The sequence below is a fragment of the Silene latifolia genome, chromosome 4, assembly GCF_048544455.1.
Source record: "Silene latifolia isolate original U9 population chromosome 4, ASM4854445v1, whole genome shotgun sequence".
Lineage (NCBI taxonomy): Eukaryota > Viridiplantae > Streptophyta > Magnoliopsida > Caryophyllales > Caryophyllaceae > Silene > Silene latifolia.
In genome coordinates this window covers 24478964-24495570 of record NC_133529.1, presented here as the reverse complement: position 1 = coordinate 24495570, position 16607 = coordinate 24478964, and the positions used below count along the sequence as shown (strand labels likewise).

General features: G+C 38.7%; 2 protein-coding genes across 2 annotated transcripts; one reads left to right on the top strand and one right to left on the bottom strand.

Annotated features, from left to right (window-relative positions):
* Positions 1–1713: 1713 nt before the first annotated feature.
* Positions 1714–3623, top strand: LOC141653290 (uncharacterized). The gene is made up of 2 exons (XM_074461012.1): positions 1714–3278; positions 3459–3623. Exon 1 carries the CDS (start codon positions 1933–1935, stop codon positions 3253–3255), a length of 1323 nt encoding a protein of 440 aa, XP_074317113.1. The 5' UTR covers positions 1714–1932; the 3' UTR covers positions 3256–3278; positions 3459–3623.
* A 1300-nt stretch (positions 3624–4923) lies between these two features.
* LOC141653289 (serine protease SPPA, chloroplastic) lies at positions 4924–14274 on the bottom strand. The gene is made up of 13 exons (XM_074461011.1): positions 13764–14274; positions 11860–12043; positions 11583–11720; positions 11302–11472; positions 11093–11196; positions 10836–10903; positions 9686–9852; positions 9300–9369; positions 8593–8747; positions 8330–8435; positions 7298–7385; positions 7057–7200; positions 4924–5493 (listed from the first exon to the last, which is right to left on the bottom strand). Exons 1-13 carry the CDS (start codon positions 14181–14183, stop codon positions 5263–5265), a joined length of 2046 nt encoding a protein of 681 aa, XP_074317112.1. The 5' UTR covers positions 14184–14274; the 3' UTR covers positions 4924–5262.
* Positions 14275–16607: the final 2333 nt, after the last annotated feature.

Here is a 16607-nt window from a genome sequence, read left to right as displayed (position 1 = left end):
ATAGAATTCTATTCATAGCACTTCATAAACGCAATTCCTGTTTCCTTGTGTTCGACCCCTTGTACTACATTCATTTGTGTCTAGGGATGAAATTTATCTTTGATTAGGAGTGCGACAAAGCCTATCAGAAATTAAAATGGAAATAAAATGTATAACGACATAACGAGCTCGAGTCGAACTCAATCTCAGATCGGCTCATATAAGTTTTTTTAACATGTGTCTTTAGGGTGCATTTTAGAAAAACCGATTTAACCCTACTAAAGTAACTTTCACAAAATACTTTATTTGGCTGAGGAAGACACTAAAATATTTCGAAATTTATTCACAATCTTTTATTCTAGAACGATTTTAGAAAAAGAGTTAATTTGTGTTTTTTTTTTAAAGAGATGCATTTGTACTAACATGATCAGCTAAAGTAAAAATAAATATTATTTATTAAGTAAATACACTTTATAAAGTCCCACTATAGTCTAGACCTGAGAAATGGGACGGACGGACAGTTATTTTGGGTTCAGGTAAAAGATTGGATCAGGTCTATTTCTTTTTTAAAATACAGGTTTATACGGGTTTCTATAAAAAATGGGTTTGATTAACGCCTTTTTACAAATTATTATTTTCTTTAATTTTTAATTATAAACATATAGGTTATTCTTAATTTTTATAATTATCTAGTTTAATATATAATGTTAGTAATAATAAGCATTTTTTGCTTAATATATTCAATATCACAATACTATACGAAATATTAGATCGGTCAACTATTACATGTACATGATCATCAGTGACTATATTTATATGGTAATCATTTGATTAATTAACCATGTGGGAAGTTATGCTTTAAAATAAATATCAGCATATTTATTCCAAAATTCTTAAAATTTAAATTATTTTTATCATTTTATATTATTTTTATTTGCGTTAAATAAATTCTTTTAATATATCCTATTTCGGGCCGGATCACGAGTGTTACGGGTTTCAACCTAAATATACGAGTTATTATCGGGTCAGGTTATTTTTGTGCTCGAGTTAAAAAGAACGGGTTATTTCGGGCAAATTTCGATCAGTTTTTCGAATTGGATCCGCATTTAACAGTTGTACTTCATACTTTATACAATTATAAACGATTTTACACTGGAGCCGATCCCGAGCCGAGCTTGACTCGTTAAGCTCTCGAGCCGATCCCGAGCCGAGCTTTGACCGAGTTTTGATCAAGCTGATCTCGAGTTGCTCGCGAGCTGTCTCGTCTCATTAACCGCCCTAAGACCAAGTGTCGAGTATTACGAGTGTGGATTCTCTCCATTACCTTAAGAGTAATGGATGGTCCATTACTCCTAATACACCTCTATAAAATTATTATACTCTTTTCACCTCATTAAAACACTTGAGCATTGAACTGTTCCAAAACAAAATCGAAACCGTTGAAAGATAATGAAGAGAAGAGAGCAATAGGGAGAATCCAAAAGGACAAGTGCCTATCGAGTTACACAAAATCTCATTTGTGACGGTACATATCCGTCACTCTGGAGTGACGGATACCATTTTACCTCACAAAGTACCCACTTTTTCTCTCTCTGCAACACTATTCATGTGGTCCCCTTTCTCCACTAACCCATTTTGTTACCATTTTAACTCACAAAATATCCGCCACAAATGGTGACCCGTCACAAGGGAGACCAATTGATCGAGTTAATGGCATTCAAAAGCCCCAAAAAGTACAAGGATCCGAAGAAAGTGGCATCCCTTCCTTATTCACACAATCACACAACCACCACCAACTTTTATAACAACATCGTACTATTATCTTCATAATATATCTTCCCATATACTAACGCCTTCTTCATAAATATCATCACTTTAATTAATCATTTAAAAGATCAAATCTTTTCACAATCAAAACTTTCCCTTTTTAATTTCTTCGATTGATCTTCATCAATGGCGGAAGTCTCCTTCCTCCATCTCCCTGAATTCGACCACGATCTCTTCCTCGAAGAAATCTCAACCGTTGATTCCTTCTCCTTTTGGCCCCACGATCGCATGATGGGACCCACTTGCGATTTCGATCTTGCGGATGATATGGGCAACGAAAACGATGTCGTATCGCTGTCTGAGCGAGAAAATCAGGTGAATTTTGTTATGAATATGCTTCATCAACGTGTTGACGAATCTAATTTGATAAACGCTGTTGAAACCGAGGCCAATGAATCTAATATTGGGGTAATTGATGAGGGTATTGATTTGGGTCCTCATGATTTGGAATTAGAATTAGGGTTAGGGTTAGGGTCAGAATTTGGGAATAATTATGATGATCATAATACTAATAATAGGGATAGTAGGGTTCATGATGATGATGATCATTTTTGTGGGTTTGCGATAACTGATTGTGGGGATGATTTTTATATTGCTAGAAGAGAGAATGGAAGTAGGGATTTTGATGGAAGTTCATCTAGGGTTAGTGGGTTAAGAGCTGTTTGGGGTGACTCCGATTCCGATGGCGAAGTTGATAGAATTGATAACATTTTATCTGGGATTCATGTGCATTCCGATTTCGAGGAGGATTTTAGGGTTGAGAATGTTAATGATGATGATGATGATGATTTGAGTGTCCCAGTTTGTTGGGATTTGGAGGAGGAGGAGAATCATGGTGATGTTCTTGTGAATCATGATTTCGACTGGGAGGAGGTGGGTAATGGGGTTGATGAGAGGGAAGTTTTAAGCTTGGGAGCGGATCATGAGGACGAGGATGGGGGAATTTCGGTTTTGAACTTCTCAGGTCCGGAGGAGGATGGGGATAGAGGGAGGAGGATGTCGAATTTGGAGTGGGAGGTTTTGTTGAATGTGAATAGTAATTTGGATAGGAATATCGAGATTGAGGATGAGGCTGAACCGTACTTTGGTGATCATGACGACTTTATTGATACAGCTGAGTATGAGATGATGTTTGGCCAGTTTATGGATGGTGAGAGTGCTATCTTGGGGCGACCTCCGGCTTCTAAAGCCGTGGTTGAGAATCTCCCCTCTGTGGTGATTAGTAAAGAGGACGTGACTGATGAGAAATCGCTGTGTGCTGTTTGTAAGGAGATGATTGAGGTTGGAGAGGAGGGAAAGCAGTTGCCTTGTTCCCATCTATACCATGGTGATTGTATCATCCCTTGGCTCCAGATTAGGAACACTTGCCCGGTTTGTCGTTTTGAGTTGCCTACTGATGACCCTGATTATGAACAGAGAAGGACTAGGAGATCAGCCCATTTTATCTAGTGTGGAGTATGTAGTAAAGGAAGGTCAGTAGTTCAATTCTGTCGTTGATTACTTTTCTCGAGCTTAATGTAGATAGAGTTCTTTGGAAAAGCAACTTGTTTAAGCATAACTTGGGGCTCTTAGAATATTGTTTGCTTTAGGTTGTAGGACGTAATACTCTTATATAAATTGTGTGAACACCTTTTTATTCATTGATGTTCAAGGTGTGTTTCTGAAACCGGAGACTTGGAGGAAACAGTGCATTCAGCATTGCAATGGTTCATATAAGGTTTAAAACTGCTAACTAAATCTTTCTATTGCAATGTTTTGCCTCTGTAGACGTTATAAACATATTGGTTTATTTGGTTCATGTAAGACTGGTTTTGTATGAACTTCAAGTTTTGTTTATAATTCTGTTTAAGGCTGCTGGTTTTGTTTTTTTTACTGGTTGTGGACTCGTGGAGTATAGAGTGATGTGGTAATGACGACGTAGACCTGATTATCCTTGCATTGCTGAACGAATGTGGTTTTGCTGGAAAGGTTTTTACATGGTGCATTAGTGGTCTTAGTCATTCAGTTTTGACGATACTGTCTCAATGGGTGTATTAAGTTGCTTCAAGCCTCCTATATAAATTTTCAGGTACTGATTTAGAACTTGGGTCTTGCTCTTGCTTATAGGCGCCATACCTCAACTTTGTAAGCTACTTTAAGAAACGTATGGTTGACAATAATACATAGTCATATACTTCGTACTCCCTCTCATCCAATCCAAAGTAAGATGGACCCACTTTTTAACGTGGATCCATGTTACCTTTGGATTAGATGGGAAAGAGTATGTAGTACTGTGCCTCCAATTTTTGTTCCGATTTCATATTGGTAATACGGCAAGTGAATGGTTGCGCTAGGAGTAAACCATAACAAGTCCATATTAAACCTGATAAATATCTGGCAGTATATCTAGGAAACAGAAACTTGCCAAAAGAAAAATTTGATAGAGGTTGAATGAGGTGAAGGGTCGGTAGTGGATGGCAGACTTGACAAAGGAGGAGGATGTACGGGGTTAAGGACAAAAGTTGGAGTGCAAGGTCAAGAAGTAGGGATGAATGAGTTTTACGAAGAGATATTCGGAAGGAGGACAATGTTTATTTGACCGCGAGAGTTGTACTTTTGGAGGTAATATGGGTACGGTTTTCTACTTATAATCAGAGGTGTTGTGGCTACCGGCTGCCGTGTCAACTGTCAAGGCTCTATGAGTGCATCTGAAAGAACAATGTCATGATCACCTGGATATTAAATTAATTTGAGATCTAGTGATGTGAATCATATGGAGATCGTTGATGATAGATAAACTAATGAAGTCGGAAAAATTAAGAAATAAATGATAAATACGTGTGGTAGTTCCTAATAATCAAATATAGTAAAAAAAGTGAGATTTGATTTTCTATGGGACTTGTATTGTTTCAGTGATTTCCACAAATAGCCTGAACCATCACTAGCATACAATAATACCACAATACTGCCACTCTGATGTTCCTGTTCCTAATTTTGACGGTTTGCATAGAAAATCTCCTTTCTCCACAAGAAAAAAGTTTACAGCTCGCATTGTGAACTTGTTGGAAATGAAAACAATAAATCTGCCGACATACAATGCAGAGAGAAAAAAAAAAAAAGAAACCACCACGCTTAATGTGTTTTCTCAAGCTGCCTATATGATCATTAGATAATTTGGCTTGATTTCACATCCTTGTTAATCCGTAATCCATATACATCATTCAAATAACCATGTTCTTTGAAATTAATGTAGCATTCCGTATAGTCGTGTATGATCAGAATAAAATAACGGATAAAAGACAAGACTTGCTCTCACAGAGTAACCTTGAGCTCGGTTTCATGGAAGAATCTTATCTGAAACAAATTTACTGTGAATCGCCTGATGAGAAGTCCAGAATGTGGCGTTAGCTATCAGAGTCGGTGAACCGGCAAGAATGTTGAGTAGCAAGATTATACAAAATGGCCACTTAATTGACTTCATAGAGAACCCAGATAATCCTTGAGTATACTAATCAGAGGATTTCCATAAGAAGCTTCCTCCATTTTCTCAAATATTATCCCATCCATCCTCGCCTGGACACCATCCGATAACGCCATGTCCTGGAGTAGATTTTTTAGAGTTGTATCGACCCCTACTAGAGTACTCCCGATGCCACTTAGGATCTCAGGCAATGTTGGGGACGGTTTTGCAAGTTCAACAAGAGTCACCTGCATTGTTTCAAGCAAAGCCATTATCAAGTGTATGAACATAAAGCATGCCATGTAACACTCCTTTAGTCTCATCCATTTGTTTACATATGTTTTTTCGATTGGATTTTTATGCAAGCATGTTCAAGCAGGATAGGCGTATTCATGATGGGGAGATGAAATACAAGAATGGTGAGGTCACATGCGTACAGCTCATAAAACAGATGAGAGCAAAACAGGCTTTCTAACACAATTTAACCTAACTAGGAAATGTATGAAAATTAATGACTAAGACTCCGTTTGGAAAGACATTTCAGGTACCTGATTTGGGCAAAGTAGCTTATTTGACCAAAATTTCAGGTACCTTTTTTTTTGTAACCGTTTGGCAAGTAGCTTATTTAACCAAATAAGCTACCTGAAATGAAATGCTACCTAGAGTAGCATTTGAGATTTCAGGTACCTGATTTGATTTGCTTTTCGGTTTTACCCCTTAAATTTATACTATTAAATAATTATTATATCCTTTTACGTCATTTCATCAAAATCAGTTACCTTTTCAGTTAGTTTGCCAAATACTTTTTTATATAATCAGCTACCTTATCAGTTCCTAATTTTCAGCTACCTTATCAGTTTACCTTTTTAGGTTTCAGTTCGCTTTTCAGTTTTCAGCTACATTTTCAGGTTTCAGCTAGCTTTTCAGTTTGTTTGGTACAAACAGAGCCTAAAAAGAAATAGGATATCCAAAGAAATATGTGAACGAATGGGTGAGGTAAACTGATTTAGCCTTACATTCAAATCCTAAGGATTTTTATAAAAAGACCCCATTCGACAACAAACCATATGCAAAATATATCAGTGCTAATTACAAACAGAAACACCAACACAATAATGAAATTATCCATTGTTGGGATAGAAATATGAAATATGAATCTGAGTAGTACCACCTAATGTCCGGGATAATGATATTAGCCATAAAACTATTTCTTTGAACAAATCCATCCCCGAAAAAGTCGAGTAAAACTGATGCCATGACATTAAATATCTGTTACCTCACCACAACATTGCCTAATTATCAAAGTTTTTTTATGGTTAAAAGTGACAGCAATTAAAGGCAACATTGGACTCCTTTTTAGTGGGACGAACTGCTGACTGAAATCAGGCCATGCCGACTGTTTCATGATTAAAAAGTAATATAATAAATCCAAGGATTAATACTACTACTCTATCACATCCACTATAGATGATGAAATTCATGAATGGCTCGATGAATAATATGACAATTGACGAATGGCATGCGGCAACATCATGCCGACCCACTCCAACTAATTAATAATCCGTACATGCCTATTAGCATCAATTAAAACCCATGTTACTCCGACTCTTTTAGAAGTATCCAACACGGGTACGTGTCCAAGTGTCGGACTCGGCTATTTTTATGAAAAATATGCATATTTTGGTTCAAAATGAGGTGTTCAAGTGTCATACACATGGGTACGCGAGGGAATTAGAAGAGTCGGGAGTAACATGGATATTTAAAACCCAAGAAGCTGCATGTAAAACGAGCCAAGAAAACTTGGAACATACTTGTTTTTCTTGGGGTATATTAGCCTTTTGCTTGGCTATGGCAACAGCACGGTCCATTCCACCAATGGCATCCACAAGTCCCCGAGAAGCTGCATCGGTACCAGTCCAGACTCTTCCTTGTGCATACTCCTCCATCTTATCTACCTACATGCATATAAATATTTAATGAATTAACTACTGAGTATCGAAGCACTCTGATTCTTCAGGTAATAGAAGGTAAAAATGATAGAGGAGCAATTACTGGCATTGATCTTGAGGAAGCTGCTTTATCTCGAAATTGAGTATAAGCATGTTGTGCAGATTTGGCAAAAAGCTCTGCTTCATCGGGTCTATAACAGTAGGAGTTTATTAATATGGAACTAAATAGATAAACAGAAAAAGAAACAGCCTGAAAATAGACCTTAAGATTCTCTCTTAAACACATGTCCACACCCGTAAGTATCCTGGTATGCACACCGACGACAATGGTTGCTTTGACGATAATTTCATACATTTGAAAGAGGTGCGATATTAAATTGTAAACCTAATTAAAAACACAACATTTTTCACCTTTTAAAGCTCAGTCAAAGATCATAGTCAAAGTGAACTTTTGTTTACGTCAAAAGTCAAGTGGACATCATCACTTGTGAATTGTGATGAGTATCCAGTTTCCTATATTCTCATCACAATACCTAAATTTTGCAACCGTGATTTGTATGTATTTAAAGTGTATGCAAATGTATCTATCAATGACAAGGGAAGAAATTATTAGCAACCATAAGAAGGGAACATTAGGCAAACCATAGAAAGTAAAACGAGCAATGATGATAACTGCTAAGTAGACGAATGAAAGAGAAGAATGAGGGAGACAGGGAGACCGAAAATAAATTTGCAAATCGTCTAATGCGTGTAGTTTTGATTTCTGTATCACAACCTAAGTTAATTAATATCCATATGTAAGCCAAGTCAAACAAGTTTATAGTGAGAAAGAACATTATCCTACCTCTCCCCCACCACTCTCCGTCCGGTGAAGTACAGGAAATACTATGTGCAATGTAGAATGTATACAAGTCCACGTCACTGAATAATGGTGGCATGTGAAGGAAGCAATGAATACAAGCAAGCTAGCTTACAGACGTAGGCCATGTAGCCATTCGGTGCTTCGAACACGCGACAAATCTGTTACTTTATAACCTACCACTACATACTTCTGAAGTTCTGAGTTGACTATGTCTCCAAAAATCTATTAGAGATAGAGACCCCTAGCCCAAACACTCATGAAAGAAACATTCACCTGAATGGGCGCTGGTCAGCTGCAGTGAGTTCAGCGTACTTCCCTCTAGATATGATTTCCTTATTGAAACCAATCTTTTCATACAGCTTACCCAAACTAAACTTCCCTACAAACAGAAATGAGATTTAACTACAGGCATTTCAATTAACAGAGAAGAAATGCCTAATAAATGCAATTGATTGACTTTGATAACTGGCAGTTTGTTAGTTGTTGCACATGGGAGTACAATGAAAATCAAAGATACCAAAGATCAAGATCTGAACCTGTGACAACTCCAATTGAACCAGTTAATGTAAGATTCTCTGCTACTATAGCACCTGCTGCCATTGCCATGTAGTATCCTCCGCTAGCTGCAACATCAGACATTGATGCAATAACAGGGATTTTGGCTGCAAGAAGTCGGATTTCCCTCCACATCCTAAATATGTATGTACAAAGCTTAGTACGAGGGAAGTATATAAATAAGAAACTTTTAACTTATTCTTTTGCCATAATCCACTTTGTAGCAAAAAAAAAAAATGTACTTCTCTACACGTCCAAGATGCATTTGTTAGACTGCCAGCGTAAACTAGTTCGCCTAGAAGAGTCATGGCTATAAAACTCTAGTCAAGTGCGAGAAAAGCAGATGAACTAAACAGGGAAATGCAAACTATAAGGTCATCACTACATTCAGTGCTATTTTCAATGCACACTACTTGAAATGGTTTAATCACAAACGCAAGTAATAACAGTACTATAGCACCTAGCACAGTGGAAATATATTCTGCTATGCAAACTACGCATGCATCCACCGAATTTGTACAAGATGATACAATATGATTTGACTGAATCTATGGTGTATTGTAATATATGTAAGCAACGACAAATCAGTGCATGGAACCAACACCAAGAACAAACTAAATTCTATGATCTGATCACATTCTTGGCTATATGTGGTTTGATATTTAAGTATGAGTGCAAAAATACTTACAAGTCTGAAGCAAGAGCATCACCTCCGGGGCTGTCAATTCGGATGATTGCAGCTTTGTATCGCTTTGATTCTGGAAAAAAGAAGTTCCATTAGAATCAACTAGTTAAAGTGATATAGCCAAGAATGTCCCCATTTAAGAAAAAATGTGGCAATACAGTTAACAAACTAACTGAATATGTAACACCTACCCACCCACCCCTCCCCGGTTTATCAAACTCCCAACAATGAAAATGGATATAAATGCATTTAGAATAAAATGCCTGATCTCTATCATTCTACCACAGTAACCCTTCTCCAGAAGATGTCCAACTCAGAAATAAAGCGATTAGCACAAACTATATACACTCCTGAAATGTGCAAAGAAAGAACTATTAATAAAGACGAACCTCTAACACTTCGAATTTTCTCAATTAACTGCTCTGCAACTATTCCTGACGACGATGTACTTAAAGGACCACGAACACGACTAATGCTTCCAGAAGCTCTGATGACAGCTATACGATCTTTGCCGCCAGATAAACCAAGGGTCCATTTCTTTACCGCAGAGTATCGCCTACACATATAGATGTCTAAACTAAGAAACAATTCCTAGAAATAGTGAAAGTTGGCTTACCCCGCCTCAGATCTCATTTTCTCTTGCCTCGAAATTGACTTTTTTATAAGATCGAACTAATAATGACATTAATTAATATTAGTTTAATTTTTTAAATGATCCCGCTTATGGAAATGCAAAGGGGTTAGATCTACACAGCTTGTTCACGTGTTTAAAGCACAAGAGAGGTTTCTGGATGACCCATACTGAAACTTTTATCACAATTTGCATGGTCAGGTTGCAACTTTACCATATGAGAAGTGCACAAAGTTTAGTAAAACAATTTGCTTTGTTTTCCCACATTTCAAAACCACAGACTAGCAAGTCACGGTGTCTTCTAGAAATGGGAAACGGTTAAGACAACCAATATAAAATAAGATAAAAAAAAAAAAGCAAAATTTTTTTTGGCCTACAACCCTTTCTGATACTCAGCGCAAACCAATAACTGTGAGCAACATGAATAACACCTCATATCCCTCAAGGCTCGAGCAGATTAACATCAGCTTTATATTAGTATGCAACCCATGGTACACCCACACAGACGCATCAATATTCAATATGTCTTTACCAAAATTAACGGCGCAAAAACATGATGGTGGCAAGTGTATTTTAATACTCAGTTTTTTTCAATACTCTTACTCTATTTCAGATAAAACCCAAATATAGTATTTCATAAGGTACTTAATTATGCAACTATTACTCTTGATCTCTGAAAACAATGAACAAGCAAAACTGTGTTTAAGAAATACTAAAATTAACATATATGAGCGCATTTGGATATCCTTTTCTCGTAGAAGACATTTTGTGAAGTTAGACTCTCTAGCTAGTTGAAGTTTTATCATGTTCTCCATAGATAACTTTTAAGTTGTAATATCCTCATGCAAGCGTGAAACTGTGTAAAGTCAGACAGTTAGAAAAGAAATATGAATCAGTTAGTCAGTAACTTGTAATCAACTGTAGGAAGTTTCTTTTCAATCTGGACTCCAAGTCTCTCCTTTAGCATTGAAATTACCTGCCAGAATGACGTTAAGTAATGTTACATACCATTATACCATAGTTTGTAGTTTGTACAAATAGAGAAAGGTGAATGATGATAAACCATCAGAATGGCAGTAATCTACAAAACCAAAGTATCCTCTGCCAACATGTGTTTTTCAAGATGGTTGAGTACTGCAAATGAAAATAAGCGATCTTTACAAACCTCGTCATCATAATTGATATTAGTTATCCATCCCTCCTCCTTAAGCCTCTGAATTTGGTACACTCCTTCACTGACGAACTTCTCAACATCATCTTTGCTTTTGCCTGTAGAGAAGTTGCAGTAGACAAAACTGTAAAGCATGTTTTGTCCACGTCAGATCACGTAAGAGATGCTTTGTAATCATGTGCAAGCATGCAACATCAAAGCACCTTTAACGGCCGATATATTCTCAAGCCAATTTCCATAGATGTTGTCCAGCAGTCTAGTCAACATCTCTCGGTTTTCTTCAGAGATAGATTTACGAGTAAGTTGATCCCCAGCGCTTTTATACTTTCCAATCCTCTCAACCTGTGGCTCAATCCCAACTTTCTCAAACACACCTGAAGACAGATTTCATCTACGAGTTAGTTTTACGAGAAATTATGAATGATGACAACAATATATAATAAAATAAAGAACTCGGTAGAACGTTATGGAAGAATCAATATACCTCCAAGAAATGATCCTTGAACAGCGAAACCATACAGCTGAAAATAAGCACCAGGAGGTGCATACAACTCTTCACACGCACAAGCCAGGTAATACTCCTTCTCTCCACATGTTGGAACATAACCAACAATAAATTTACCTGAAACAATCACCACAGATCATAAGCATCAATTGCAATAACTGTCACAATGTACTTGTATCCACAATACATCACCACAGCACCAAAATTTGCACAAGACTAAACGAGCAACAAACAAAAGAGGAAATAGAAAGCTAACCTGATTTACGGAAAGCCAAAATATGCCTCCGAAGTTCCTCAATTTTGCCCCATCCACAACTCAAAGTATCTATGTGAAGATAAACCCCTGAGATCCTAGGATCATAAGCCGCCTTTATCAAATTCTCACATATCTGTGGCAGTGATAACCCTTGTCCGAACCGGCTTTTCAACTGATCACTTATCTAGACTTCAGAACAAAATTTGGATCACTAAAAGATTCCATGTCATTAATTGATGGCGAAAGGACAACCAAAGTAGATACAAATAAGTGATCCAAGAATGCTAACTCGGCCTATCTAATTATCTAACTCTCTAGACTGAATTTCCGCACACAGAACCTAGCTATAAGCAAAACAATTCACTCATGACTCAACGTGTTTACTCCATTTTCATTGATTGGTACTTTTGCAATAGTATCTAATATAGTTGCTATATGCTGTAGCAGAACATTCAACGTAATTACTCTAGTATCTAGCTCTCTAAACTGAATGTCGACATACAATATCTAGCTATAACCAATACAATAACTCAACACTATTACTCTAGTTTGATTGATTAGTCCTTTCGCAATAGTAGTATCTAATTACAGTTGCTACGTGCTGTAGCAAACTAAATCAACGTAATTACTCTTTAAGTATCTAACTCTCTAAACCGAATGTCCACATACAAAACTTAAAAACAATAACCAAAACAAGCACTCAACATAGTTACTCTATTTTTATTGATTAGCAATAGCAACTAACTACAGTTGCAATATGCTGCAACAAAACATCGCAATTCCTGTATCGTAATTGACATAAAAGGAGATTTACATTAAATGTTGATTAATATCATGAATTAGCGAAAAACTGAAACCTGACCACACAATTTCATTTCATGTTTAATACACTGCCTTTCTTACCTCTCGAAACTGAATGTCCACATACAAAACCTCGCTATAACCAAAACAATCACTCAACATAATCACTCTAGTTTGATTGATCACTATTTTTCCTAATAGTAACTAATTATATACTCCCTCTGTTCCGGTCAATTGTTGTCCTTTGGTTTTGGCACAAAAACCAAGGAAAGAGGAGGGGGCCAATTATAAGATGACAAGTGGACCAAATTGAGTGTGACGGATCAAATTGCTCATCAAATGCAATACTAAAATAGAAAGGACAACAATTGACTGACACACCCCAAAATGGAATAGGACAACAAATGACCGGGATGGAGCGAGTAGATGATATAAGGGCATACGCTACACCAAAATGTCAATCCTATTTCTTAATCATGAATTTGTGAAAAGATTAGAAAGCGTGAAAGCTAAAAAAACCTGGCCACCCAATTTCATGCTCAAAACACTGCCTTTCTTAACTCTTTGCCAAGGAAAACCAAACAACATTCAAAATTTAACTATGGACTTTTTCGAGGCAGATAAGTAACTCTCTAAACTGAATGTCCACATACAAAACCTAGCTATAGCCAAAACAATCACTCACGTTCAAGTGATTAGCATTTTCGCAATAATATCTTATTCAGGTTGCTATATGCTGTATCAAAATGTCGAAATTCCTATTTAATCGTGAATTAGAGAAAATACTAGAAAGGCGGCACAATTTCCTGTTGAAAACACTGCCTTTCTTAATAAGCTGCTAAGAAAAAGCAATCAACATCTGGCAATTAACGATGAACTTCTTCGAGACGGAGAAGTGATCCAAGCATCATTCTAACTCGAATTATCTAACTCTCAAAACTGAATCTCCACATACAAAACCTAGCTACAACCAAAATAATCACTCTACTTCAATAGGTTAGCTTTTTCAAAATTGAATCCAACTATAGTTGCTAAATGCAATAGATTAACGTTATATGTTGATAAAAATCTAAAATCATGTACTAGCGAAAAGATTAGTAAACCTGTCCGCGCAATTTCATGCTCAAAACACTGCCTTTCTTAACACGTTGCCAAGGAAAAGCAATCAACATCCGCAATTTAACAACGAATTTCTTCCAAATAGAGTATTCCTCGAACACGAACTCGCCGGAAGGATACTCTTCTTCGACCTTCGTATTGGAAACAGCGACGCTGCCGTCGGAAGCGTCGGTAAGTTTTGTAGTGTCGTCGGCAGTATCGAAAGCAGATGCGGAGAAGCGGCGGCGACGAGAAATTGGGGAATAGAGAGAGAAAGTTAGAGGCGGAGACGGTGGAGAATTGAAGAAAGGATGAAATAGAGTGACGGAAGCGGCGGCGGTGGTGGTAACGGTGGAGAGGAGGTGGAAGGTACGGCGGTGGAGTGTATAGAGGTGTGGCGTTGTGGTGTACAGTAGTCTCGCCATTTTTGGTGTTTCTTCCTACTCTCGTCTCTCACCCCGTTGTCAGTCAACTTAGGAAAAGGATGAAGAGAAAGTGAAGATCAAGGATTAACGTTTGCCACGTAGTCGTCCTTTCCACTAGTATCAGCCTCCACTTAATCGTATGTGTGTTATTTTTTTTTTTTTTTTGAAAGGGAAAGCCCGAAGGCTTTACTGCATTACTAATAACGAATCAACGGTAACAAAATCGTCCACAGTCGGTGGTAAAACACCCGACCAAAGCAATCTACCAACTACCCTAGGAAATAAATGAGCTAAAGCATGCGCCGCACCATTGTTTGTACGACTAGTATACGACCATACAACTGAATTAAAAGAGTTGCATAACAATAAAATTTCATCTAAAATTAAAGCAAACATATTTCTTCCGGACTTCTTCTTCTTCAACGATTCAATCAGCCCCAAGCAGTCACTTTCTACCATAATCTTATGATGCCCGCGCCTCTTCGCTTCCTTCATACCTTCCAAAGATCACTACGCCTTCCGCAAATTGAGGCTCCCAATTTTGCTCCATAACCTCGGACACCCCCCACATAACCTCACCCCTCTCGTTCCTGCAAATCACCCCCACGCTAATCCCCTCACCTTCCTTAGTACCCGCATCAACATTTACCTTGACAAAATCCTCAGGTGGCCGAGTCCAACCCTTCCTCACAGCCTGCTTCTCACGTCCTCCCACACCTCGCTGGTCCAGCCTACCATAACCCCCACCTTCGATCTCCTCCACCACATCCCACGTCCTCCTTATCACCCCCTGCGGATTCACCTCCTTTGTATCAAAAATGACACTATTTCGGTGTTCCCACAATGCCCAGCATCCCACCATAAAGAACATATGCTCCCGGCTGCCATACACCCTCCACCTTTCCTCAACCCAGCTACGCAAGTCCCCGCACCCCTCTTCCTCCTCCATCGAAAGGTCAAGGCCCTCCCACACCCGTTTAGCGATAGGACAATCACGAAATAAATGGACGCTAGACTCTAGAAAAGAATTACAAAAAGAGCAGAAAGAACACTCACCTCGAACCCGGTTTGCTATGTTCGCTCTTGTTGCCAATGCCTCATTGCAAAGCTGCCAAAAGAAGAGCTTCACTCGGGGCCACACCGGGACTTTCCAGAGCCTGTTCCAGAGCCATTTCTCCATATTCCCATTCGACACTCCCCCAAACTCCAAAGCTTCTTTCTCCCCGGCTAGTCTCCAGTAGGCGGTTCTCACAGTAAATACGCCATCTTTCTCTGCCACCCAATACCACGTGTCCTCCGGCTTCAGCGCACTAACCCGGATGTCGCGAATGCGTTCACATTCAAACGGAAGGAACAAAGACGAGACAAGCTCCGTATTCCACCCGCTACCACTAGGATGCATAAGTTCCGCAACTACCATACCGTCTAACCCATCCACTCTAGGAGAAAGGACCCTCCCTGTTTGCGTCCCAACCAACCACGCATCCTGCCAAACCCGAGTAGACAAACCATTTCCAATTCTTTTCCTCCAGCCACTTCGCAACATATCTCTCGCCTCTATAATGCCCCTCCAGGTATAACTCGGATAAGTGCCCAAGGTTGCCGACATCACATCTCCATGGGGGTAATACTTAGCACGCATGAGGCGTGCCCATAACCCATTATTCTCAGTCATCAAGCGCCAAACTTGTTTACCAATAAGAGCAACATTAAACAATTTAAAATCGCGAAAGCCCATACCTCCTCGACTCTTCGACTTGCATAACTTCTTCCACGCCACCCAACTAATACCCTGCTTCCCTTCTTCATGTCCCCACCAAAATCGGGATATCAAAGATCTCACTGTCGCAAAGTTGACGGGAATTTTAAAAATACTCATCACATAGGTAGGGAGTGAATTGGCCACAGCCTTTATAAGAACCTCCTTACCAGCCCTAGACAATATCTTCCCGCGCCAGCCACTCAGTCTTTTGCTTAGCTTATCTCTCAGAATATCCGTCAGAACCTTCTTCGACCGCCCTATAACCGTGGGTAACCCCAAGTAGCGCTCTTGTTCCTCAACTTCAACATAGCCCAAACGCCTCGCCAAATTACTCCTCTTCACCCGTGGGATACCCTTACTAAACGAGACAGTTGTTTTATCGACACTCACTAATTGACCCGAGGCATACTCATATTGCCGAAGAATATCCAACACTACATCTGCTTCCGCATCATTGGCTCTCGTAAAGAAAATGCTATCATCGGCAAACAGCAAGTGCGATATGATCGGTGCTCCATTCGAGATCTTTACGCCATGAAGACTACCCCGCTCCACAGCCCTTCGCATCATGCTCGATAAGGCCTCAGCACAAAGGATAAATAAATAAGGTGATAGCGGGTCACCTTGTCTGAGTCCTCTAGAGGGTGTAAATTCATCAGACG